Source organism: Eublepharis macularius, chromosome 13 (genome assembly GCF_028583425.1).
Source record: "Eublepharis macularius isolate TG4126 chromosome 13, MPM_Emac_v1.0, whole genome shotgun sequence".
Taxonomy (NCBI): domain Eukaryota; kingdom Metazoa; phylum Chordata; class Lepidosauria; order Squamata; family Eublepharidae; genus Eublepharis; species Eublepharis macularius.
Window position 1 is genome coordinate 43,455,693 of NC_072802.1, and position 24,496 is coordinate 43,480,188.

The following is a 24,496-nucleotide window of genomic DNA, read 5'->3' on the forward strand; positions in this document are numbered from 1 at the left end:
CAACAAGTATTCCTGGACTGCACATAGAAGCAAGCAGCCACAACAAGCATTCCTGGACTGCACATAGAAGCAAGCAGCCACAACAAACATGCCTGGACTGCACACAGAAGCAAGCAGCCACAACAAGTATTCCTGGACTGCACATAGAAGCAAGCAGCCACAACAAGTATTCCTGGACTGCACATAGAAGCAAGCAGCCACAACAAGCATTCCTGGACTGCACACAGAAGCAAGCAGCCACAACAAGTATTCCTGGACTGCACACAGAAGCAAGCAGCCACAACAAGTATTCCTGGACTGCACACAGAAGCAAGCAGCCACAACAAGTATTCCTGGACTGCACATAGAAGCAAGCAGCCACAACAAGTATTCCTGGACTGCACATAGAAGCAAGCAGCCACAACAAGCATTCCTGGACTGCACATAGAAGCAAGCAGCCACAACAAACATGCCTGGACTGCACACAGAAGCAAGCAGCCACAACAAGTATTCCTGGACTGCACATAGAAGCAAGCAGCCACAGCAAGTATTCCTGGACTGCACATAGAAGCAAGCAGCCACAACAAGCATTCCTGGACTGCACACAGAAGCAAGCAGCCACAACAAGCATTCCTGGACTGCACACAGAAGCAAGCAGCCACAACAAGTATTCCTGGACTGCACATAGAAGCAAGCAGCCACAACAAGTATTCCTGGACTGCACATAGAAGCAAGCAGCCACAACAAGCATGCTTGGACTGCACACAGAAGTAAGCAGCCACAACAAGCATGCCTGAAGTGCACACAGCAGCCACAACAAGCATGCTTGGACTGCACATAGAAGCAAGCAGCCACAACAAGCATGCCTGGACTGCTTCTGAGAATTGCTAAGTTTCACCTTTTCTGAAGAGTAATGAAAGGACAGATGGGAAACACAGAAGGGATGGTATAATTTACCACAATGGAAAAGCTATTCAGAACCAAAAGACAGCTATTTAAATTAACGGTCTCCTCCTAGGCTGGGGCAGATGAGAAAGCACTGGAGACCCACACTTCACAACCCATGAGAAGGGAACCAAGGGAAATCAGAGTTGCTTCCCCAGACCTTAGCAGGATCCATTTCTCTAATGTCTGTGCATGTGTGGGTGGGGGGCTGCTGTCACATGAACATATGTAATTGCCTTAGAAAGAGTCAGAATATCAGTCTGTCTAGCCCAATGCTGGCCCCGCTCTTGGGGGCTCTCCAAGTCATATGAGGTTTTTTCCTGCTACGTGAAATCCTTTTCACTAGAAATACCACACACTCAATCTGGGATGTTATACGTGGGGGTGGGGGGGGGATGCTCCATCACTGAGCTACAGCCCGGCCCCTAAAATATTTTAAGCCATTTTATTATTATTTTTCTCCTGTGAAAGGTATTGTGGGATTCAAATCTGCAATTGCATCACTACAAACCTTTCAAATACATGAGACCTAAATAACTGAACCAGACCTCTGCTGACCCCAGAATAAGGAACAGAGGGATTTGAACTCATATTCCAGTGGGCACAACCTTAAGGAAATTAAGGAAATTACCAAGACTACATTAATGCACAAAATGAGTAGGTTATCCTATGCATGTCTCCTACACTTCTCCCTAAAGCGACTGGTAATTATTAACTGGAGATGGCCATTGTTCCTGAAATTTGAATCTGATGCTGGGGGGGGTGGGGTGGAGAGAGCCATCAAGGGTTGATTAAGGCTGCTTCCACAAGTCAGATAGAAAAATCCACTCCATGCAGCAGCTAATGGGGTGTGGGGGTGGGGCAGGGGAGCAAATGCATGCCCTTCCCCCATGCTGCTGTTCCTGCCTCCCCACCCCCCACCCCCACCCCCTTTCATCACACTGGCACAGAAGAGCTGATGTTAAGGTTATCTAAAATGTTTTGAATATATGCCTAAAATATAACACAGGAATATAACAAAAGCACATGTATTGTACAGGCCCACTCCTTCAGGAAGTCCAATTGGGCTAACACCCATGAACTGGACTTGTGAAATATGTGAAAGATGCAACAAAGTTGCCCTGGTAAACTATGGTTGCTAACTTTGTATTAGGAAATTCCTGCAGATTTGAGGGAGTTTGGAGGGAGGGAGGAGGGAGAAGTTTGAGGAGGGGAGAGACCTCAGCAGGGTATAATGCCCCTACCCCTCCAAAGCAGCCATTTTCTCAAGGGGCAGTGATCTCTGTAGTCTAGAGCTCAGTTGTAATCTCCAGGCCTGGAGGCTGGTAACCCTAGGATGGACTTGAAGCCAGCTTGGTGACCTTGGGTCAGTCACAGCTTCTAGGAGCTCTCTCAGCCCCACCCACCTCACAGGGTGATTATTGTTGTTGGGATAATAATGACATATGGTTGTTGTGGGTTTTCCGGGCTGTATTGCCGTGGTCTTGGCATTGTAGTTCCTGACGTTTCGCCAGCAGCTGTGGCTGGCATCTTCAGAGGTGTAGCACCAAAAGACAGAGATCTCTCAGATCTCACACTGAGAGATCTCTGTCTTTTGGTGCTACACCTCTGAAGATGCCAGCCACAGCTGCTGGCGAAACGTCAGGAACTACAATGCCAAGACCACGGCAATACAGCCCGGAAAACCCACAACAACCATCGTTCTCCAGCCGTGAAAGCCTTCGACAATACATCAATAATGACATACTTTGTAAACCACTCTGAGTGGGTGTTAAGTCATCCTGAAGGGCAGTATATAAATTGAATTTTGTTGTTGTTGTTGTTATTACTATGAGGTTCTTTGGGTGTGGCTGGAGGCTCTTTAGCAAGGAGGGACATGTGTGTCAGTCCCTGGCAGTTAGGTCCCCAAGTTCTCCACAGTTAACACACAGGTGTTCCAGTTGAAGTAACTTTATTAGAGATCTATTTAGTACAAGGTTCATAGACAGTGAAATTGGCAGAAGTGACGTAGGTAAGGCTAGCAGTGTTAGTTATAGGGCATATTCCCGCCTTAATTTGGACTGTTAGCCTGGGGGGGCGGGGGGGGGGGGGTTGGAGTGAGACATTATTTAGAGAAAGCAGTGAGAAAGATGGACTTATCTTTGGTTCCCAGGAAGAGCACACCATTAGCCAGCTTTGGCTGGCTGTCAAGGACACTAGCTTATGGGAGTGAGAAAGAGAAAGAAAACATTGCAAGATAACAGGCATGGAGTAATAAAGAACTTCTCCCATTCTCAGGAGCCATAGTTAGAACCCATATACATTCATGGCAGATATGCAGGAGGCATATATGACAGAGTGGGAGGAACATCTTTGCCAACCATTTACCATCTTTGCTAAGGACTGGCATTTCCCTTCTTGTTTCAGGTATTCTATAAAGCCTGAGACATGAACCAAGGGTTGGGATCTCAGGTCCCTGGTGGGGGGAATCCCCTGCTCCCATCTTCTGCCCCCCCGGCACCTGTCACCTTGCTGGTATGGGGGCAAGCTTCCCAGGCCCGCTCCTGGGGTGGCATGACAATGTCATTCCTGGGTAGAGTTGCCAGGTCCCTTCACTCCCCTGGCTGGAGATTGGGATGCTGGCTCCTACCTTGCTTTCTCACTTTCTTCCCCTCTCGCACGTAGCATGCACGCGCCCCAGCAGGTGTGATGATGTCACTTCCAGGAAGTGATGTCATCACACGGGTCAAAGGGCAGTCTGGGCGCCCTTTGATCTGCGGCTGAATTGCCCTGCTGCGGGGCATAATTTGGCCCCAAACAGGCCCACTGCAGGGTGCAAATCGGGCTGCTGTGGGTGCACCACACCACCCAGGGACGTGCCACGCCACCCGAGGGGGGCACTCCGGGGGGCGTGCCCCCACTGGCCAGGTAAGTGGGTAGCGGGGAAGGTGGGAGCAGGGGATCTCTCCCCCAGGCGGGGGAATGGCACCCCTACTCCTGGGTGTGACATTATTGCACTGCTCCAAGATCACTCCCGTGCTTTGCAGCAAGGCGATTTGACCCTAAACTGACCCACTGCAAAGTGCACACACACTCAGGCCTGCACAATGACATCACTATCCAGGAGTGACATCCTTGTGCAGACTTGGGAGCATGCACACAAAATGCTGGGTCCCCCATCCCACAGAGAGGGTAAGGAGACCAGGCAACCCTAACCAAAGGCTCGGGGGCATTTGGCCCTTTATGTTGGGTTCTCGTGCCTATGTCTTCAAACAGGCCAGCCAATGAGATCAGGCTTGTTTGATGTGTATGGGTCTATTTTTGTAGTATTTTTTGCTGTAAGCTGTTTCTGGTCCCTTTGGGTCCCTAAAAAGATTGGGTATAAATACTTCAGAAAATAAAAAATAAAAATAAAATGAGATTCCAGACCTCAGTTCAGTTCCAGAATTCCTTCCCTCGGTTGCCACTGGTGTTGTAAAAGGAGGTTTCAAATATGATTCCAGCAAGTATAATCCAAGAGTTAATTTTTCATTTGCTCACTACCCAACTTGCCATCTATTAATTAGCACACTTATTTAATTAGCCCTTTAGGAATTAAATGCTACAGAAAACATTCTAGGCTGTCAAATGTAAGTTGTCCATTAGTGCAAGACATTTTTTTAAAAAAGAAGGTTAACTGAGAAATGTTGCAGAGAGCAGCATCTTAATTGGCAAGGGCTGGAGTTGTGCCACTTATTATCCATTGCTCTGTAATGGGCTCATGGCACAATTTGACTATTTTAGCATATTAGGAAAGGGAGGGCGAGCCTTTGGAGGGGAACCAAGCAGCGGAGCAACGTGTGATGTGAAAAATGCTTAAATGAGTTCATTAGACTGAAGTGAAGGGAACTGGATTTCTTCAGCAAAGCATTTTATCTCTGGGCAAGGGTGGAAGTTATTGTGAACAATGGCTTTCAAGCTGGGCAGAGAGACTCCCCATAGAGGAATCAGCAACTGGAAGATGAGCCCCTGCTGATAGGCCTCCATTAACCATTCACTCCTATTTAAAGTTTGGTAGCTCTTTATAATTCAAGGAAGGGCCATGGCTCAGTGGTAGAGTTCTGGCTTTGCATGCAAAAGGCCCCAAGATCCAATCCTTGGCATTTCCAGTTAAGGCAGGAAGTACTCCAAAGGACCTTTGTCTGTGTGATGCCCTGGAGAGCCGCAGCTGCTGCATTGCTGAGCTAGGTGGACCAGCTTCTGAGCCGATATGACAACTTCTTTTGCGCATATGGATATGGTGCTCTGCAATCTTCCAACAAACTATACCTGTTTCACAACAGATCAGTGAGTGCAGTTTCTATAAATCCTGATTAACTTTCATACAAATCAATAAAATTTTCGGAGACATCTCTTATGTAGTCTGGAAACACCCTGGAATGTTCCTTATTCGAGAGTCCAGCCATTGTCCCTCAGCATTTCCTCCACTGTAAGAGGGTTCTTTTTAAAAAAATGTTATTTTCACAGCATTTAGAAAGATCCATAATTAAACTTCAACAAGATGCTCCAGGGCATTCTAAAATAGAAGTTTAAGTCAATACATGATCTGCTGTTTAACCAATTAAGTGTGAAAAATAGGCATATTAACAACAGCCCAATATAGGTAGTATAATTCTAGAGCCCTTTTAGGGCATACATAGGGTGTACTTGTTATGGGCAACATTGCAGCAGCAAGCCTAACTCGTCCTGTGTATGTTTAGCCTCCTGTATGCACAGTTTGAAACTGGAAGGAAGAGGGGAGAGATGGGCTGGTGTTGAAGGAGAAAAGGCAACTGCTGGGCAGGGGCAGGGCAGAGCAGAGTTACCTGGGCTCAGGAGCACATGGTCTGCAGCTGCTAGAGGAGGTAAGGGCTTTTTGCCCTTCTTGGCTGTGGTGGGTTAAGCTGAGAAGCTAAGGGTGGTCCTCTCTAGCTTTGGGGCTTTTTGTGTGTAGTTTTGTGTTGATTTGAGTGTAGTTTTGAGGCTGAGTGTGTTTGGGCTTGATTGTGTTTGAGGGTGAGTGTGTTTGTAAGGCTGCTGGGGGTTGCTGGAGTACAAGCCACACACCCCTTTGTGCTCACCTCCTGTGCTTAGCAGGAAGTGACCTTTTGCATTGAAAAGGCAACTGCTGGGCAGGGGCACGAGCCTTTGGCGCGAGCCGAAGGGCGAGAGCTAAAGGGCTCTTGGCCGGGGGATCATAGCCGTTTTCTTTCCTCTTAGTGTGTTATTCCTAAAACAGAATAATGAAGTCAGAATGCCAGCAGGGGGTTGGGGGCTTTCCAGTGTATTGCACTGAGTGTCACATGTATGACTATCTGCCTTCTGGTCAGAAGTCCTGGATGTGTGCTCGCTGCAAGGAGCTCCTGGTTCTCAGGGAACGAGTACGTACCCTTGAGGCCAAGGTGGCTGACCTGGAGAAGCGGAGACAGTTAGATAGGCACGAGGACAAGATTCTCAGGGACAGGATAGATGTGTCCCACTCTAAAAATGGCAGCGTTCTTGTTGTCAAGGAGAATGAGGATCTTGTGGAATCAGGGCACCGTACTGAGGATAAGGGGAACATGCCCTCAGAAGGGACCTCTTCTTCAGTTGGTGAGCAGGTTTCCTTTCGCATCAAGGAACCATCCCTGGGTGGGGCGGGAGGGAGGCTCTTGGTAGTTGGTGATTCGATCCTTAGACAAGTAGATAGCTGGGTGGCACAACCGCGTTCTGACCGTATGGTGACTTGCCTGCCTGGTGCGAAGGTAGCGGACATTACGCGTGTTATAGATAGGCTGGTAGATAGTGCTGGGGAAGAGTCAGCGGTCGTGGTCCATGTTGGAACCAACGATGTTGGGAAATGCAGTCGTGAGGTCTTGGAACAAAAATTTAGGCTGTTAGGCAGGAGACTCAAGGCCAGGACCTCCAAGGTAGCCTTCTCAGAAGTGCTACCTGTTCCACGCGCAGGGCCAGAGAGACAAACGCAGATCAGGAGTCTCAATGCGTGGATGAGACGATGGTGTAGGGAGGAAGGGTTCAAGTTTGTTAGGCACTGGGATTCTTTTTGGGACAAGCAGGAGCTGTACAATAGAGACGGTCTCCACTTGTCCCGAGAAGGAACCCGGCTGCTGGCACTTAAAATCAAAAAGGTGGCAGAGCAGTTTTTAAACTAAATGCTAGGGGAAAGCCGACAAGAGATAAAGTGTCTCTGGTTCAGGATGGTTCATCTCAGAGAGATGAAGGGCTAGGTATAACACTTCTACAGGGAGATAGATTAGAGTTGTCAACTGAGATGGAGACAAACAGTGCAGATGACCTAACTACGTCTCGAGGCAAAGTGTGCCGGGGAAGTTACAGGTGTTTATATACAAATGCTAGAAGTGTCCGAGGTAAAATTGGGGAGCTGGAATGTTTAGTGTTGGGCGAATCCATAGACATTGTGGGCATATCAGAAACTTGGTGGGATGAGGAAAATCAGTGGGACACGGTGATTCCTGGATATAAAGTATATCGGAAGGATAGGGAGGGAAGGGTTGGTGGTGGGGTGGCTCTATATGTCAGAGAAGGTATACATTCCAGTAAGATTGAGAAGGTAACTGAATTAGATTCGCTTCTGGAAATGCTATGGGTTGAAATTACGGGCCCTAATGGAAACTTAACTGTGGGAGTTTGTTATCGCCCTCCAGATCAGAAAATAGAGGAGGATTATAAAATGATGACAGGATTAAAGATGGCTGCTAAACAAAAAAACTGTGTTGTAATGGGTGATTTTAACTACCCACACATTGACTGGGCCAATGGGTGTTCGAATCGGGGGAGAGAAAGTGAGTTTCTAGACTGTCTCAATGACTGTGCTATGGAACAGATGGTTACAGAACCTACTAGGGGAGAGGTGATCCTGGATTTGGTCCTCAGTAATGCTGAAGACCTGGTGAGAGATGTAAATGTGGTTGCACCACTTGGGAACAGTGACCATAATGTTATTGAGTACAACATATGTATAAATAGGAAATTGCCAAATAAGACCAACACAGCCATGTTTAACTTCAAAAGGGGTAACTTTTCTGAGATGAGGGGGTACGTGAAGAAGAAACTGAAAGGGAAAGTAAAAAAGGTCAAAACACTTGGGGAATCTTGGAGACTATTTAAAACTACAATCCTGGAAGCTCAAATTAAATATATACCGCTGGTTAGGAAAGGCACAAATAGGTTTAGGAAAAGGCCAGCATGGTTAACAAGCAATGTAATAGAAGCTGTAAAAGGTAAAAAGGATTCTTTTAGGCAGTGGAAAACTAGTCGGAGTGAGGTTGATAAAAAGGAGCATAAGCTGTGGCAAAAAAAGTGCAAGTCTGTGATCAGACAGGCAAAAAGGGAATATGAGGAGCATATTGCAAAGAACATAAAGAAAAACAATAAACAATTCTTTAAATATATTAGAAGTAGGAAACCAGCTAGGGAGGCAGTGGGGCCCTTGGATGACCAAGGCGTAAAAGGATTACTAAAGGGTGATAGGGGAATGGCCGAGAAGCTGAATGCGTTCTTTGCTTCTGTCTTCACTGTGGAAGATAAGAAGTGCATGCCCACTCCGGAAGCACTGACTTTGGGAGGGGTTTTGAAAGACCTGAGTCACATTGAGGTGACGAGAGAGGAGGTTATGCGACTGCTAGATAATTTAAAAACTGATAAATCACCGGGCCCAGATGGCATACATCCAAGAGTTCTGAAAGAACTCAAGTGTGAACTTGTAGATCTCCTCACAAAAATATGTAATCTGTCATTAAACTCTGCATCTGTTCCTGAGGACTGGAAGGTAGCTAATGTTGTCCCCATCTTTAAAAAAGGTTCCAGGGGAGATCCGGGAAATTACAGGCCAGTCAGCCTGACGTCAATACCGGGTAAGTTGGTGGAAACTATTATCAAAAATAAAATTAGTGGGCACATTGATGACCAAAAGCTGATGAGGAAAACTCAGCATGGGTTCTGTAAGGGAAGATCTTGTCTCACCAATCTGTTAGAGTTCTTTGAGGGAGTGAACAAACAAGTGGACAAGGGAGACCCGATAGATATTGTTTATCTTGACTTCCAGAAAGCTTTTGACAAAGTTCCTCATCAAAGGCTCCTAAGTAAGCTCAGTAGCTATGGGATAAAGGGCCAAGTCCTCTTGTGGATCGAAAACTGGCTAATTAATAGGAAACAGAGAGTGAGTATAAACGGGCACTTCTCACAGTGGAGGGTGGTGAGCAGTGGGGTGCCACAGGGGTCGGTATTGGGTCCAATGCTTTTTAACTTGTTTATTAATGATTTGGAATTGGGATTAAGCAGTGAAGTGGCTAAATTTGCAGATGACACGAAATTGTTCAGGGTGGTGAAAGCCAGAGAGGATTGTGAGGCACTCCAAAGGGATCTGTCGAGGCTAGAAGAGTGGGCATCCATGTGGCAAATGAGGTTCAATGTAGCCAAGTGCAAAGTAATGCACATTGGAACCAAAAATCCAAAATATAAATACAAGTTGATGGGGTCTGAACTGGCGGAGACTGACCAAGAGAGAGATCTTGGAGTCATGATAGATAACTCACTAAAAACGTCAGCACAGTGTGCGACTGCCATAAAAAAAGCTAATGCTATGCTAGGGGTTATTAGGAAAGGGATTGAAAACAAATCAGCCGGTATCATAATGCCTCTGTATAAATCGATGGTGAGGCCTCATTTGGAGTACTGTGTACAGTTCTGGTCGCCACACCTTAAAAAAGATATCATAGCACTGGAAAAAGTACAGAGAAGGGCAACTAAAATGATTAAAGGGTTGGAACACTTTCCCTATGAGGAAAGATTGAGGCGCTTGGGGCTCTTTAGCCTGGAGAAAAGACGACTGAGGGGAGACATGATAGAGGTTTACAAGATAATGCACGGGTTAGAGAAGGTAGAGAAAGATGTGTTTTTCTCCCTTTCTCACAATACAAGAACTCGTGGGCACTCTATGAAATTATTGAGCAGTCGGGTTAGAACAGATAGAAGAAAATACTACTTTACACAAAGGGTGATAAACACATGGAATTCGTTGCCACAGGAGGTGGTGGCAGCTACAAGCATTGCCAGCTTCAAGAGGGGACTGGACAAATATATGGAGCAGAGGTCCATCAGTGGCTATTAGCCACAGGAGATAGATGGTATTCTCTTTGTGGGGAGGTGGTGCTCTGTTGTCTTGGTGCTGGAAGGAAGGCAGTGGGAGGGCTTCTGGTGTCCTGGCCTCACTGACAGTCCTTTAGATGGCACTGGATTTCTAGCCACTGTGTGTGACAGAATGTTAGACTGGATGGGCCACTGGCCTGATCCAACATGGCTTTGCTTATGTTCTTATGTTCTTAAAGGATAGGCTACATAGGCCTAGGCTAGGGCTGCCAACTCTGTGCTGGGAATTTCCTGGAGATTTGGGGGTGCAGCCTGGCGAGGGCAGGGACCTCAGCAGGGTATAATGCCATACAGTCTACTCTCCAAAGCAGCCATTTTCTTCAAAGGAACTGACCTCCAAAGTCTGGAGATCAGCTGTAATCCTAGGAGCTCTCCAGGCCCTACCTAAAGGTTGGCAACTCAAGCCATGGCCTGGTTTGTCTGCATTATTTTATTTGACCCAGATTGGCATCCTGGCAGCCAAAGAGAGCCAGATGTTAAGTTCTTCCTACATCAGATGCTTGTTTAGATCCTTGTGTGTGGGGGTGGGGGTGGGGGTGGAGGTGGTTTAGAAAAAAACAAGGGCACAGTATGATCCCCCACTCCTGCTCAGCTTCCAAGCTGTCCCGCTTCAAAGCCCAGCAGCATCAGCTGAGGGACGGAGTGGGTGTGTGTCCTGCTTTTGGAGGTTTCCAGCAGAAACCTTTCATTTCCTTTTGGTTCTGAGCATTTGTTCCAGCTGTTCCAGACAGAAATATCACAGCTTTCTCCCTTCAAAAGCCTGTAGAGCAAAAGTTCAGTTTAGGCATGAAGATTTCATCTAGTTTTTGTATCCTGACTCAGACATACACAAAAAAGGTGTGCTGTTCAGGAAAGGAAATGAAAAAGACCAGAGGAGGGGCTTCTGTGTAGGGGGAACCTTTTTTAGGTGGAAAAAAAACTTCCAAAGGGTGAGAATCATAGGCTCACAAGCATGACTGCAGGGATCAGGCAGCCTTTTCTGTCTGACCATCATGTTACACGCTCCAAGTGTCCCTACTTACTAGAGTCAGACCTGGTTTCCTGATGCTTTTCCTTTCTTATGTCACAGTCTCTGTTTATGCCTTTGGCTGATGCCTTGCTGAAAAAATGTCAAATGAGTTGCTCGAATGGTCATTTCTCAGGGTACAGTTCCCTCCCTGGGGGCCTTTCAAAGTTCAGTCCCCAAGCAGGTGGGTGGATGCCTCTAATATCTAACCCTGACCCATGCCTAAGCATGACCCCCGTGGTCCCATCCCCTGCACAGCCTGCCATTTCCCACATGGCCACTCTATTGATCACTGTTCCTTATGACTGTGTATTATTTTGATCGCATGGCCAATGAACATGAAGCTTTACAGAGAACAAGAAGGCAGGTCCCTGCCCCAAGACGATGCCAATGATCTAGAATTTAGCAAAGGGAGGTGAGGAATAAAGAGGGGAAGAAATGCTGTTTGTTCCAGTTAGGGTTGGGGCTTAATAAAAAGGTGGGATTTGCAGAGACAGAGAGGCACAGTATCAGGCAGGTATCCTGGGAGGCATTGCTAGGTATTAGGCAGACAGGGCAGAGTCATTTGAGAAGGCAAAAGAGCTTTGGATGGTTGAGAGTTTGTAGCTGGTAGAGTGAAATTAGGGGAGAGCTGTCCCATGATAAGAGATCAGGGGGAGCAGGGGCAAGGATGAATACTTTATACTTGATCCAGAGCACCCAAGAAGCCAGTTGGGGACGAAGGAAGAGCTATCACACGGTCAGAATGACAAGGGAGATGAATAATTGGGGCAGGCTGGACAGAAAGGAGGAGATTTGAGCAGGGCTGGACTGGGTGAGAAAGCCCTGGAAAAGGAACCCGCCCAAGTCTTCCTTGGTCCTCCCCCTCCCTCAAAAAGGAGAGAGGGAAAACCTGCCCAGTCAGCCCCAAGCAGGAAGTGTCCAGCCAAGCTGGGCTGCCAGGCATGTTGAGGCCAGGTGGGCCCATCCCTTGCTGGGCAAGGCAAGGGCAGAGGGGCTCATCCCAACCCTTTCTGTGGTGAGTATGGGCATGGTAGGTCCTCCTTCCCCATACCTCTGGCTCACACCTGGCCCTCTCTTTCGGCTGGGTGACCCTGGCAGGTGGAAGGTGGCCCCAGGGTAAATTGGTCCCAGTGGGATGACAGTCCACCAGGCCATTGGCCCAGTGGGATTCTTCCCAGTGGCCTTAATGGCCAAGCCACCCCTGGGACTGAGGTGTGCAAGCAGAAGACCAGAGAAGTGGAGATTGCAGTAAGTAAGGCAAGGAGTGGCCAGAGCATGAACCAGAGTTTGCACTGAGGGGCAGAGAGACAGGGCCGTATTTTTGCAATGTGGCATGACTTGGTGAGAGACTGAATATAGGTTACAAAAGAAAGAGAAGAGTCAAAGATATATTCAAAATTCTTGTCTCTTCTACAAGGTAGTTAGTAACATTCAGGGCAATGGAAAAATGACTTTAAACTCTCCCACTTCCTTTTGCCTCACTTACAGACAAATGTTTTTAAATCCGTTCTTCCTAATGCATGAAAATGCAACAACAACCAACTGTGCAAATTCACATATGGACATTCTTTCAGATCCAAATAGGTGTCAATGCTCATGTGAATGCTGCCTGCATTACAATCAGAGTCCTCCAGATTTAAAAGGCAGTTATTTAAAAATAGAAGTCAGAGATGGGCCTTGGTCTGAGATGGCAGCCAAGTCCCATTTTGCCTCTAGACATGTGAAAATGCCCTTAGTAATATACAGCACACCCAGAGTGTAATCCTATACAGAATTATTCTAGACTAAGTCCATTGCTTTCAATGGACTTAGAATGGAGTAACTATGCCTAGGACAGCACTGTCAGAAACCACAGCCGGCCTCAAAATGCCTGCATTTGTGAGAAAGCGATTCTTAGGCAAACGTTAGTACTTTTGTGCTTGTGCTCTCATTTTCAGATCGTGAGCAACTGCCTGTCTATCAGTGGTACAGAGCCACACTTGCAATTCTTACCAACCAAAAGAACCGCATGACTACTGTGTGCCCTATAATGTACCAAATGTCTGAGAGTGGACAGCAAATCACAAATGCATGGACATGGGCGTTAACAGGGAAAACGGCAGCAAGAATTGATAGCAAGCTGTCTGGGATTCAGAGTCTCGGCCTCAAACTTATCTGGGCAAGTGGAGGTTCCCAGGTAGGTAGTGCAGGCCCTGATGGCAGCTGGAGCAACTACAGCAAGCCCTCAGTAGAAGCCCTGCCCAAGAGTAGGCAAGGAAGGGCGGGGAGAGTATGGCCCAGAGAGGAGGCAGGGCTCTGCCATCAAGCTGCACCTGCAGCAAATCCCACAACTGAGGCTATAATGCCACAGAGTCCACCATCCAAAGCAGCCATTATCTCCAGGGGAACTGATCTTTGTAATCTGGAGATCAGTTATCATTCTGGGGGATCTTGAGCCCCACCTGGAGGTTAGCAACTCTAGTTAGAGGAGAGGAGTGGCTGAAGGTAGAGAGGGGCTAGGATGAGACAGAACCGCTTCCTCCTCTCCCAGCAACAGGTTGTCTGCTGCCTGCCACTAAAAGGCTCCAGAGAGTGTAGCAGCCCACGGTCCAGCCCTTGGGGGTTGGAGCCTAACATATGCTCTTCAACAGTCTTTAGGCCTGGGTCAATACCTGACTCACGTGAATTCCAGCCACATGCATCGGATGACAGTGCTTCCAAAAGGGAACAACAGCATTTGTGAAGGTCTATCCTGGAAAAAGGTGACTGAGGAAAGGGCTATAACTAACTTGTTGTGCGGTTCACATTTGTGGAGCAAGCGGCTTTTGTAATCCTTGCACAGGCAATTCATGTGTAAGTGAGGAGGTTCTGTGTTCTTTTACCAAATGGCATTACTGGGAGCGGTGGAAGGCTGGCAAGTACTCCCTGGGTAAAAGTGTGGGTTGAAATACTAGCTGGGAATCCAAAGAGCTCCATTTGTCACAGCCCAGAGACTTGCCTGGGATTTTTAAAAGCCTAGGCCATATCAAAAAGGGGTTTTGAAACTCCACCGCATACCCAAACATTCTGTCTTGCAGCACTGGGGGGCTGCAGGCACGGACACACAACTTTAAAGTTCTGTTGGGTACACAGGAACTAATTTTGTGATTCTTCAGCTCTTGGCCCAAATGATGCAGGAGGGCACTGTGGTCAATGTTTGGTGGTGAAGGGAGGCTCCTGGAAAAAAGCCAAGGCAGTATTTTGGCAACAGGCTGAAGTATGTGTGGGGAGAGAGACAGAATTCAACAATGACGCTAAGCATGCTAGAATTTGGATTCAGAAAGGACCAGATTCCCTACCCAAGAACTGTAGCATCTCAGGCCAGTGAGCTTTCCTTAGGCATAGACCACACAGGAGGATCTTTTAGCTGGAGCTGGGCCATTGGTTCTCATCTTGCCCAGCATTGCCCCCAATTGGTGGGAGCTCTCCAAGGTGGCAAGCAGAAAACTCCCTCAACTCAAGCTCAAGCCTGAACCCAAGACCTTCTGTGTACTCTATGGTACAGCACCCTTGGTACAGCACCCCTCCATCAGGGTCCTACTGCCAAGACCACAGCAGTCTCCTCTATGCTCCCACTGCTTTGCTGCAATTCTAAGGACAGTAAGAGGGCAGCATCAAACAGTGGAAAAGCCAGAAGGCAAGAAGCCTAAGCAGACAAGATTTACTGAAGGTGTGTAAAAATCCCTCCAAGTTTTGGGAATGCTAAAAATATTTTCTGTCTCCAAAAATGCTGTAATGTGCAAAATATTCATTCAATTGACATGCCCAGACCTGCTTCCATCCTACTCCACCCCACCTCACCCCCCAAGTGTCTCTCTTACACACACATATACAGGCACGATTGATATGTACAATCTTGGTAAGGACATGCATGTTTTCTCATGCACGTGAGAGTACAGTTTCCATGACTGCCTTGTCAGTTTTTACTGCACCCCTCTACTCACAGCAAAATGCTATTTCCCACCCCAGATGCACAGAACCAGAACGCCACTCAAAAGACAAAATCAACTTTTTACACAGAAACCACAGTAGGAGCAATAGAGAGACATGCAATTGCTGTGGAGTTCCCTGCATTGTTGGCAAGTGTTGCTGCCTTCCACTTGAACAGCACAAAACTGAACAAAGGCAAACTGAACTTACCATAGAGAATGGTGATGAGAGACACTGGCATGACGAGGATTCCCACCAGCATGTCTGCTACTGCCAAGGACATCAGGAAGTAGTTAGTGGCATTCTGGAGCTTCTTCTCCAAAGAAACAGCCAAGATGACCAAAATATTTCCCCCAATTGTCAACAGGATGATGATCAAGATGAGGAGGGCGGGCCAGTTCTTCTCCCTGATGGACTTCCGAGAGACTTCTGCCCCCTCAGAGACATTCAGAGGATCAAACGTTGGGGAACTCTGATTCAGAGTCAAATTGTGGCTCAGCGGCCAAGCCATCAGACCGCTGTGCAGGCTAAAGTCCAGTGTGACAGACACTGTCGTAAGGCCAACAAGAACTTCAGCCCCATTGATGGCACTCATCATTTGCGACTGATATTCCACTCTCCTTAAAAGTGCCTTGGCACTAGTATCTTCTAGAAATGGAAGAAGGTCCAAGGCAACAACTGGATCTCATGACACCTGGGTCACCAAGGTGTTTGACCTTCCATAGAGGATGAAAGCTTGTCGAGGTCAGAGTGCAGCTCTGGAATGCCATTAAAGTGGGGCCCCATGGCTTGAGAGTGGCAGCCAACAAGAAGCGATGGACTCTCTGGGACACCCAGCTCCGCTTCAAAGCCAACATTCTGCAGAGGAAAGAACAGAGGCCCTCCATTTTCACAAACATCAGAGTAGACTGACAGTTGAGATCATATATGAAAAGTCCCCCTGCCAAGCTGAATACAGCTCCCCCCAGTAGCCATGAATTTCCAGCTTACTAGATGCTTGACAATCTGCCCTAGCTCTGTGCTTGACATCCTAGGCAAGAGATTTACAGACCCCACCAGAGGTCCACTTTTTATGACCTGCAGGCTCTTATCAGCTTGGTGGGCTACAATTCTGTACAGAATTGTTGAACAGCAATGCGTGCTTCAAGGGTATTTCCAGACTCCAGCCAGCAATTCTATCTGACTCATGCAAGCTTCTCTCTCACACACACAGACAAAATTTGCCAGTCTTTAATATGCCATAAGATGCCCTGTAGTTTTTTTGCTGCAACAGACTAACATAGCTACCCCCTCTAGAATGCTCTCTATGATAAGCTGGCAATTGCAGCTAATTCCAAGCATCCAAAGAAAGTCTAAAATAACCCATTGCCCTAAATGGAAGCATTTGGGATCATTCCATGTATCCTGAGGTGAAGCAGGAGGGCTATAAAAACTAAGAAACCAGACATAACTTTTCCTGGGGTTGGTATTTTTGGCTAAAGAAATTTAAACAATAGTCTAATTCTAGACAGATGTGTTGGCAACTAGATGAAATAAACAAGCAGCACAAAACAAAAAAGGGGGAAGAAAAAACTGAGATTTGGGGTGTATCGCATGTAACAAAAAAGGGGGAAGAAAAAACTGAAATTTGGAGTGTATTGCATGTTTTTTCCCTCGAAAGAAATGGTTCCTGTAAAATCTGTGGTCTGAATTTCACCTTGTTTGTAGATCCCAGCATAGTGAAGTGGGTCAGTGCAAACATAGCCCAGGGGTCAGTCTGGCTGTATGCAAACACTGGTGGCAATTTGCCCCAGGTGAAGTCAATCTGTTTTAGCATTCAAAACAGAGAGTTCACCAACAGAGCAGATTCTACTATATATTTTTTTAAAGCACCTCCTCCTTTGGAGATGGCCTCACAGAGACAGCCACTTTCCATGACAAATGAGTTGCTTTAAAAATAACTGGCCAGGGCAGAGCTTAAAGCTGCATAAAAGAAGCCACCTATTCAGTTCCCTCCAAAGCCAGCATCATTGCCGTTTCATTATACCTGCCAGTGGTTTGAAGTGGCACATAATTACAGCAAGAGGAATGGCCTGGCTGCAAAAGCCAGAGGCGAAATCAATGTCAAAACCAGAGAGGGAACAGTAAACAATTAACCCCACTTCCCTATTTCCCGCATCGCAGAGGAAAACAGAACAATAATTCCTCCAAAACCTGGCACAGCCGCCTGCCTATTATTAATAGTGAAGCCAGGTGGAGGAGTCATTATGAGCTACAGATCCACAGTGCAGGACAATGATGGCAAACAGAAGGAGAGCCATTCAACTCATAGGAACTCCGAGGGAAACAGTATAATACTGATGAGGGTTTATTAAAGCTCAATTACAGAGCCAATGATCAGACCTGCCAGAGAGAGTTTGCGAGGGCTGTGTAACAGCGAGGGGTGGTGGGAGCAATAGTAAAGAGGAGAGAGAGAGAGAGAGAGAGAGAGAGAGAGAGAGAGAGAGAGAGAGAGAGAGAGAGAGAGAGAAAACACACAGCAAATGACAATGCTTCTTGGAGACAAAGCTGGAACTGAAGCATTTATATTAAAGCAGAACTGCCAGCCAGCCCTCTCCCCTTCATTCAAACTCCAGCATGCTGAAATGCTTTCGAGAGAATTTATGGGCTGTTGGACCATGATAATCCTTCCAACAGCAGATTGTGTGGGATGCTGCATTGCTACAATCCATGTGCCAGGTGAAACAAGAGCCCCGCTTTATAGAAAGTTTGAAAATAAGGGCTTTGAATACTCAGCAGCACTAATTCTGACCCAGAGGAAAATTTGGCAGACTCTTATTTGAAGTACATGTGCTCTTATTTGAAGTACATGTTTGGTCAATGGGTACACTGCACAAATATAGCATTCTAAAATCTGTGCTTTTTTTCCTGTGTCCACTTATACATGCAAGCCAGGAGGTGAGGGAATCTGTATTCCACACAGCAATTTCTTAATTGCATGGCTGGGATAAAGCTGTCAACCTCAGCTGAGAGTACAGGTGAGAGACTGGAAGGAGGCAACGAGTACCAGGGCAGAGATTGCTAATAAGGAAACACAAATCCATGCCTCAGTAGAATCTGTACAAAGTGGTCCCAGATTTTATAAGTATGAGCAATATGCAACAACATCTAGATCCCAGAAATGTGGGAGAGATGCCCAAGAAGCAGCTTCTTCCAAGAAGAAACCTCTCCCAGCCTTAAGTATGGAATTTGGGCCACAGACTCTTAAGTTCTAGTGCAATCCTGAACAGCACTTCTGGCACTAAATTCAGCATGGCCACTGCTCTAATGGACTCTGTCCTCAAAACAGACTTACATTATAGATATCTTAGAGCACAGCAGTGCCAGTCGTCATGTTTTGCTCTTAAGCTAGCAGCTTCAAGGGACAGGTGGATTTTGAAAGAAGAAAAAAATAGCACCATCACGCTATTTTGGGTAGGAGCCAAGCATACTACGGAGCAACGGAAAATGGATAAAAGGCAGTCATGATCGGGGTAGCTTTCTGTTCTATAGTCGAAGTTCAGATTGTGTGTTAATGGTTCATCTACATAACATTGGATATTGCACTGCTGTTGCACTACAGCAATCATATGGTACTGGACTGCCTTGCCCACACATGACAGTCTGGTTGAGAATGACTGTCATACTGCACAAACAGTGCAATATCCAATGATGTGTGGACACAAACATTCTGGTCCACATCACAGACTTAAGAAAAAGGCACCAGCATCTGTTGATTATGTAGTTCAATACTGGCAAATACAGGCTGTGACCTGAGATCCTGCCCACCCTCGATAACATTTCCATCCCCTGTAGCTGATGCCACTGCACTGTTTACTGGACCAGACAGAGAAGAGAAGGAGCAAATTTCCAGTTGCTTATCAATGCCCTGTTGGAAACTCTTGTTCCAGTAAGGGGTGAAAAGGTTTAAGGTGCCAGCAAGGTCAGTCTCGGACTCCTTGACCTTTACAACTGTGAATATAACAAACCTGTACTTAACTGACACAGCAGGCAGGCTGACCTCAGGAAATTACAAAGAAAGAATATTAACATTTTTGTAATAACAGCATGAATTATGCATACATCACCAGCACTGGCAAGGAATGTCTTGGTTCTCTTTCATCCCCTAAACTTTAAACCTCACTTCCATTAGTTAATATTCAGCCTATTGATTTTTAATTCATTTTTGGATGCATGTGTGTGTGTGCACACACACACACACACACACACACGGCACAGAACTCTAGCAGTTAGTTCAAAAACCTTCAGTCTCATCTCTGTTTGGGGATGCATATGCTAATCTGCAGGGGTGGCTGTTGCCTCCCAAAAAAGGGGATGATACAAGTCCCACCTACCCTTCCCAACCACTCCCACTACTCCAACTCCAACCACCCAAAGCTCCTCCCAAAAAGGCCACATCCTATTCCACCCAAGCCCATCTAAGAAGAACATCCTTTAAACCTTTGCAAATTTGCATTTAAATACCCCATTATATGTTTATTGAAATGTCTTTGGAATTGACTGTACTGACTCATGCTGTGTAATCTGCCTTGAGTCTCAGTGAAAAAGGAGGACTACAAATAACATATAAGGTAAAAGTAGTCCCCTGTACAAGCACCGAGTCATTACTGACCCATGGGGGCACGTTGCATCATGTTTTCTTGGCAGGCTTTTTGTTACAGGGTGGTTACATGTTGCCTTTCCCAGTCATCTACACTTTACCCCCAGGAAACTGGGTGCTCATTTTACCGACCTTGGAAGAATGGAAGGCTGAGTCAACCTTGAGCCAGCTACCTGAACCTGGCTTCTGCCTGGATCGAACTCAGGTTGTGAGCAGAGCTTGGGCTGCAGTACTGCAGCTTATCACTCTGCGCCATGGGGCTCTTAACAAATAACATAAATCTCTCTCTATATAAAGACAAGTGTCCTGACTAACTCATCAACGCCCAGCCCAGTTGCTCTCAAGGATGGTATATACATTGAATGTTGTTGTTATCATCATCATCATCATCATCATCATCATCATCATCATCATCATCATCTCGCAGCAAGGGGTCCCTTCTATAAGTGGCACTGTGTTTGAGGCAATCTTGTACTTAAGTATAACCAGAATCAGATTCACTAGGCAAGGGTAGAGCTGCATGGTGACCCCTCAGAAGCTGCCTGGATTTTGTTAGGGCAATGTCTCTGGGTCATCAGCTCCATCCCCTGCCTTGGCTAACAAACAGGGAGTTTGAGCCTCCTAGCTCTTGTCACAATGTCAGGGGACAGAAGAACATGTGAACAAAGGTTGGATGTGATCAGTGCAGTCACATGTACTTCAAGTTTTGTTCTTAAGCTATCAGCTTCAAGGGACAGGAGGATTTTGAAAGAAGAAAAAAGGGGTCCCATCACGCTATTTTGGGTAGGAGCTAAGCATGCTAGGGAGCAATGGAAAATGGATAAAAGGTAGAACCAGTGTGGGGGGAGCTGAAAGTGGCAGAACTGGAGGGGATGAAAGCTCCAGAGACAACAGTCTCCATGGATTGTTCTGAATAATTAACCCAAAGTATCAAGAGGATAGTTCTGATTTAATGTTTCTCTGCAAGGAAAAAGCAAGAAATTATTTGGGGAGCCTACATATCCCCAAACTGTCTTGCAAATGATCGTTTCGCCCCACCAGAGTCTGAAATTGGCTCTCCGTGTGGCAAGCAATTGATCCAAGGGAGTCAATAATTTCAGCACAAAGCAGGGTAAATGCCTCACGGCCCTGATTGACAGGTGACCAAGCAACACTTTTCGTCAACAGGAATGACAGAACAAAGAAAAGCAAACCTTGAAGAGATTTCTGTACGGCCCAGGCATAGTTTGAGGGAACAATGGTGCCGTTTTTATCAAAAATGGTACCTAAATTGCCTCACATTTTGTCAGAGGAATGAGAGCAACATGGACAGCCGAAAGTTAGGAGACTGCAAATTGTCAGTTTGATTGGGAGGATAGTGGAGGTGGGGAGAGGGAAAGGAACATCTCCGCAATAGCAAGATGCTTTCCCATACAGGGAGAGAATGCCAAATGCTTTTCATATCTCCCAGGTCATATAGGGAAAAAATGAATTGCAGCAATGAGCAGTAGCCTAATACGATGGCTTTGCAGAAAGGAAATTGAGATTGCAGAACCCATAAGCTTGCAATCTGCTAAGAAGCAGGGACTCTTAAGCAACTTTTTTTTTATTAAACAAGAAATCCAAAAAATAGCTTTATGTGGCAGATTATGCTCAAATAAATCATCTTGTAAATATCATATTTGTGGAATAATCCCCTTGCTGACTTTGCACGCATTCTACAGCCTGCCTTCCAGGCAAATCTGCATAGAATCCTCCAGCTAGAATGAATCTTGACTCCCAAAATTGTTAGACTCAGAGCCGGATTTGAAGGGTCACTTCTCAGGTTATCTTAACGAGGTACCAGAATATTTCTGTGGAGTCTGACATAGGGAAAACGGAACACTTGGGGCTACCCTAGTCTCTCGCTGGTGTCAAATTGGAGCAGGGCGAGGAAGAGGTGAAGGAATGCCTAGGAGCCCTGTTTCCAGCACACAGAAACCCCTCGCTACTCAAAATAGTGTGTGTTTTACCCAGTAGCTCATATAGAGGTTAGGGAGCATCAGCTGACCTGCTCCGGCTTATTGGGGCAAACAGATGTTCTTGGATGATCTCCCTGCAACCTGGTTGTCCAATGCTGATTTCAGCATCCAAGCTGAGCAACAGCATGAGATTCTGGAGAGCCGCTGCCTCTTTGGACTGACTCAGCTGGGCTCGCTGGATCCATTGGCTTAGCTTTTGTCAGTCTCTGTCCCCAGACTTTTGACCACCTCCATTCCCCATCACCTGTTTCTGCCTTGGGCAACAGAGCAACCAAGTGTGTCCAAGGCAGCCACCCTTGGATGCACTTGCCTGGTGCTCAGAAATGCTGCTGCCAAGTTCCTTAAGCCCAAGTGGCAGAAACAGAGATAGATAAAGGAGCACCCGTTTCCCCAGACTTGGAGGGCTCGGTTGTGCCCTGCCCCCCACCCCGGGAATGGCCTATTGAAAGAAATAAAGAATACACCTATAGAGAATGTAAGATTGTGTTTTGCAGGGGCTTCTAGCCATTTGTAGCACTGTGGATTTTATCTATTTGATAATGTTAGCAGTTTTGGTACCTTTTGGACAAGCTGCAAGCTGCTTCAAATGTGGGGAAAATGGGGCAGACATTTTTCAACAACTTTTTAAACAAAAATCCTACGTTTCTTTCATCCCTTTGCCAGCAAATCCCAAACTCTGGCCAGCTCAGGCTTTGAATATGACTTCCCAACAATATATACATAGAGCTTTAGAAATGCAGCCTGTTCCTCAGGGGAAAAAATCAGTCAGGGGGGGGGCAGGGGAGGAGGAATATGATGGTGCATTTTAAGTCATCAAGACTTCATTCTGGATTGTCCTTCTCCATAATCTTGGCATGTATGTTTAGCTCTACTGCAAAGAAATATGTCTATATTTTTGGCCTTTGGCCAAAAAAAAAGCACGGCATTTATCTGCAGAGTGCTGAAAGCTCTTTAAACTACTCCCCAGGTTGGATCCTGCTTCATTGCTGCCAGCCTTTTGGAGTGCAATTAATTTTTAGTAGTTAAAAACTCCACTGGGTATTTATTTATATCTTCCAAGTTTTTTTTTTACCTGAGGCTTTAAAATCCTTCAGAGAACATGACAGTTAGCAGGGAGGCTCTAAGACTTCCTTGCATGGTAGCTCTATAAACAAGTTCCCCCCTCGCCTTAGCAGTAAAGAGGCTTACATTTATAGTTGTCAGCCACCCAAACACACGTGCACCAAGCTGGCTTCAATGTACGGAACGTGGATGTGATTCAAGTAACTCGGTGGCTGACACGTGCTATCAAGAACTCACCCTACACCAAAGAAAATGAGGGAACAAGCAAAAACTTGGATACATACAGACCACGCTGATGTATACAAGTCAGGCCATCGGTCCACCTGGCCTAGAATTGCTCACTTTGATCGGCAGTGCCCCCCTTCTAGTCTCAGCCAAAGGCTTCACTCATTTTTTTTAACCTGAAAATGCCAGGGATTGGATTTGGGATCTTCTGCACTTAAAGCAGGTGCTGAGCTTTGGGCCCTTCCTGTTCTTCTGCACCACTGCCATTCAATCCAGCAGGACTTGTGCAACACGCAATGGGTATCCTCGACTGTTTGCAAGCTAATCAAGTGTTACGCTCAAGCCCCATCATATAGCGCAAAACAAAAAGGTGCTATTTCTTAGCTCAGAAAATACCATCTTTGTCTCCAAAACAGTTTCAAACATGAAAAGCATTCAATAAAATCTTTCAGGGGAAATAGGGAAATCATAATCAGATGTCAGGAAGGCATCAGACAGAGCAAGCGGAGGAGGTCAACCTACCCATTCAAGCATTCCCTAAAAATACATTTGTGGACCCTGGTCAAAGTTCTGAGAGCACTTTCAGATATTTTAAGGAAGCAAGGGGAAGCGGAAGGAGCGAGTCAACTGTTTCTCTGCACTTTTAGGTTTCACCCAGAAACAGATGGGCAGTTTTTCCTAGGAAGGATGGCTGATAATGCTAGTGATTTGAATTGGAGACATTCTGGAGGGCAAAAGGCACATTGGGATTCTCTGTAATTGGTCCAATCTATAAATGTTTCCAATACAGGCTTGAGCTTTTGCCTGGGCAACAGCTGCATTCCAGCCTACCTTGAACATACACATGAATCCACATGAAGCTGCCTTATACTGAAACATAGAAACAGAACTGGATATTACCCTAAGGGTCATCTGGTCCACACCCTGCATAATTCAGGAAATTCACAGCTACCTCCATGCCCCCCCCCCGTGACTGCTGCTCTAAGATCAGAGAAAGACCAAAAAAATCTGAACTGGAGGAAAATTCCTTCTTGAACCCAAAGTGGCAACTGGCATTATGCTGGGCATATAAGAAAGGGCTACAAGAGCCAAGCACCATCCCTTCCTGTCCTCTTTCTTGCAATCTGCCCAAGTTCATACTAAATCATAAAATCAGCATTACTGATTCAAACTATTGGTCCATCAAAGTCAGTATTGTCTATTCACACTGGCAGCAGCTGTCCAGGGTTTCACCTACAACCTGATCCTTAATTAGAGGTGCTGGGGATAGAACCTGGGACCTTCTGCATGCTAAGCAGATGCTTTACTATTGAGCCACAGCTTCTCTTCCTGCATTCTGTTCCACTCTCCCTCAAACCCTCACCTTTCAAACAGATATCTTGGCTAGTGACAGATTCTCATTTCTGCATGAACCAATACCTTGAACCTATAGCCAATGGCTCTCATTGCTTCCGGGCAATGTCAACCTCTGGTCCTGCAGGTAAGTTTCACTGACCTAATGCCCAGCACTGACCTCAACCTAAT

General features: G+C 46.3%; 1 protein-coding gene across 1 annotated transcript in view; it reads right to left on the reverse strand.

The window, feature by feature from the left end:
- HTR2C (5-hydroxytryptamine receptor 2C) overlaps positions 1-15,641 on the reverse strand; it is a 37,535-nt gene extending 21,894 nt beyond the window's left edge. The window contains exon 1 of the mRNA XM_054996860.1: positions 15,257-15,641. Within this exon, the coding sequence (XP_054852835.1) occupies positions 15,257-15,641 (385 nt within the window). The remainder of the gene's footprint in view (positions 1-15,256) is intronic.
- Between the last annotated feature and the right edge of the window lie 8,855 nt (positions 15,642-24,496).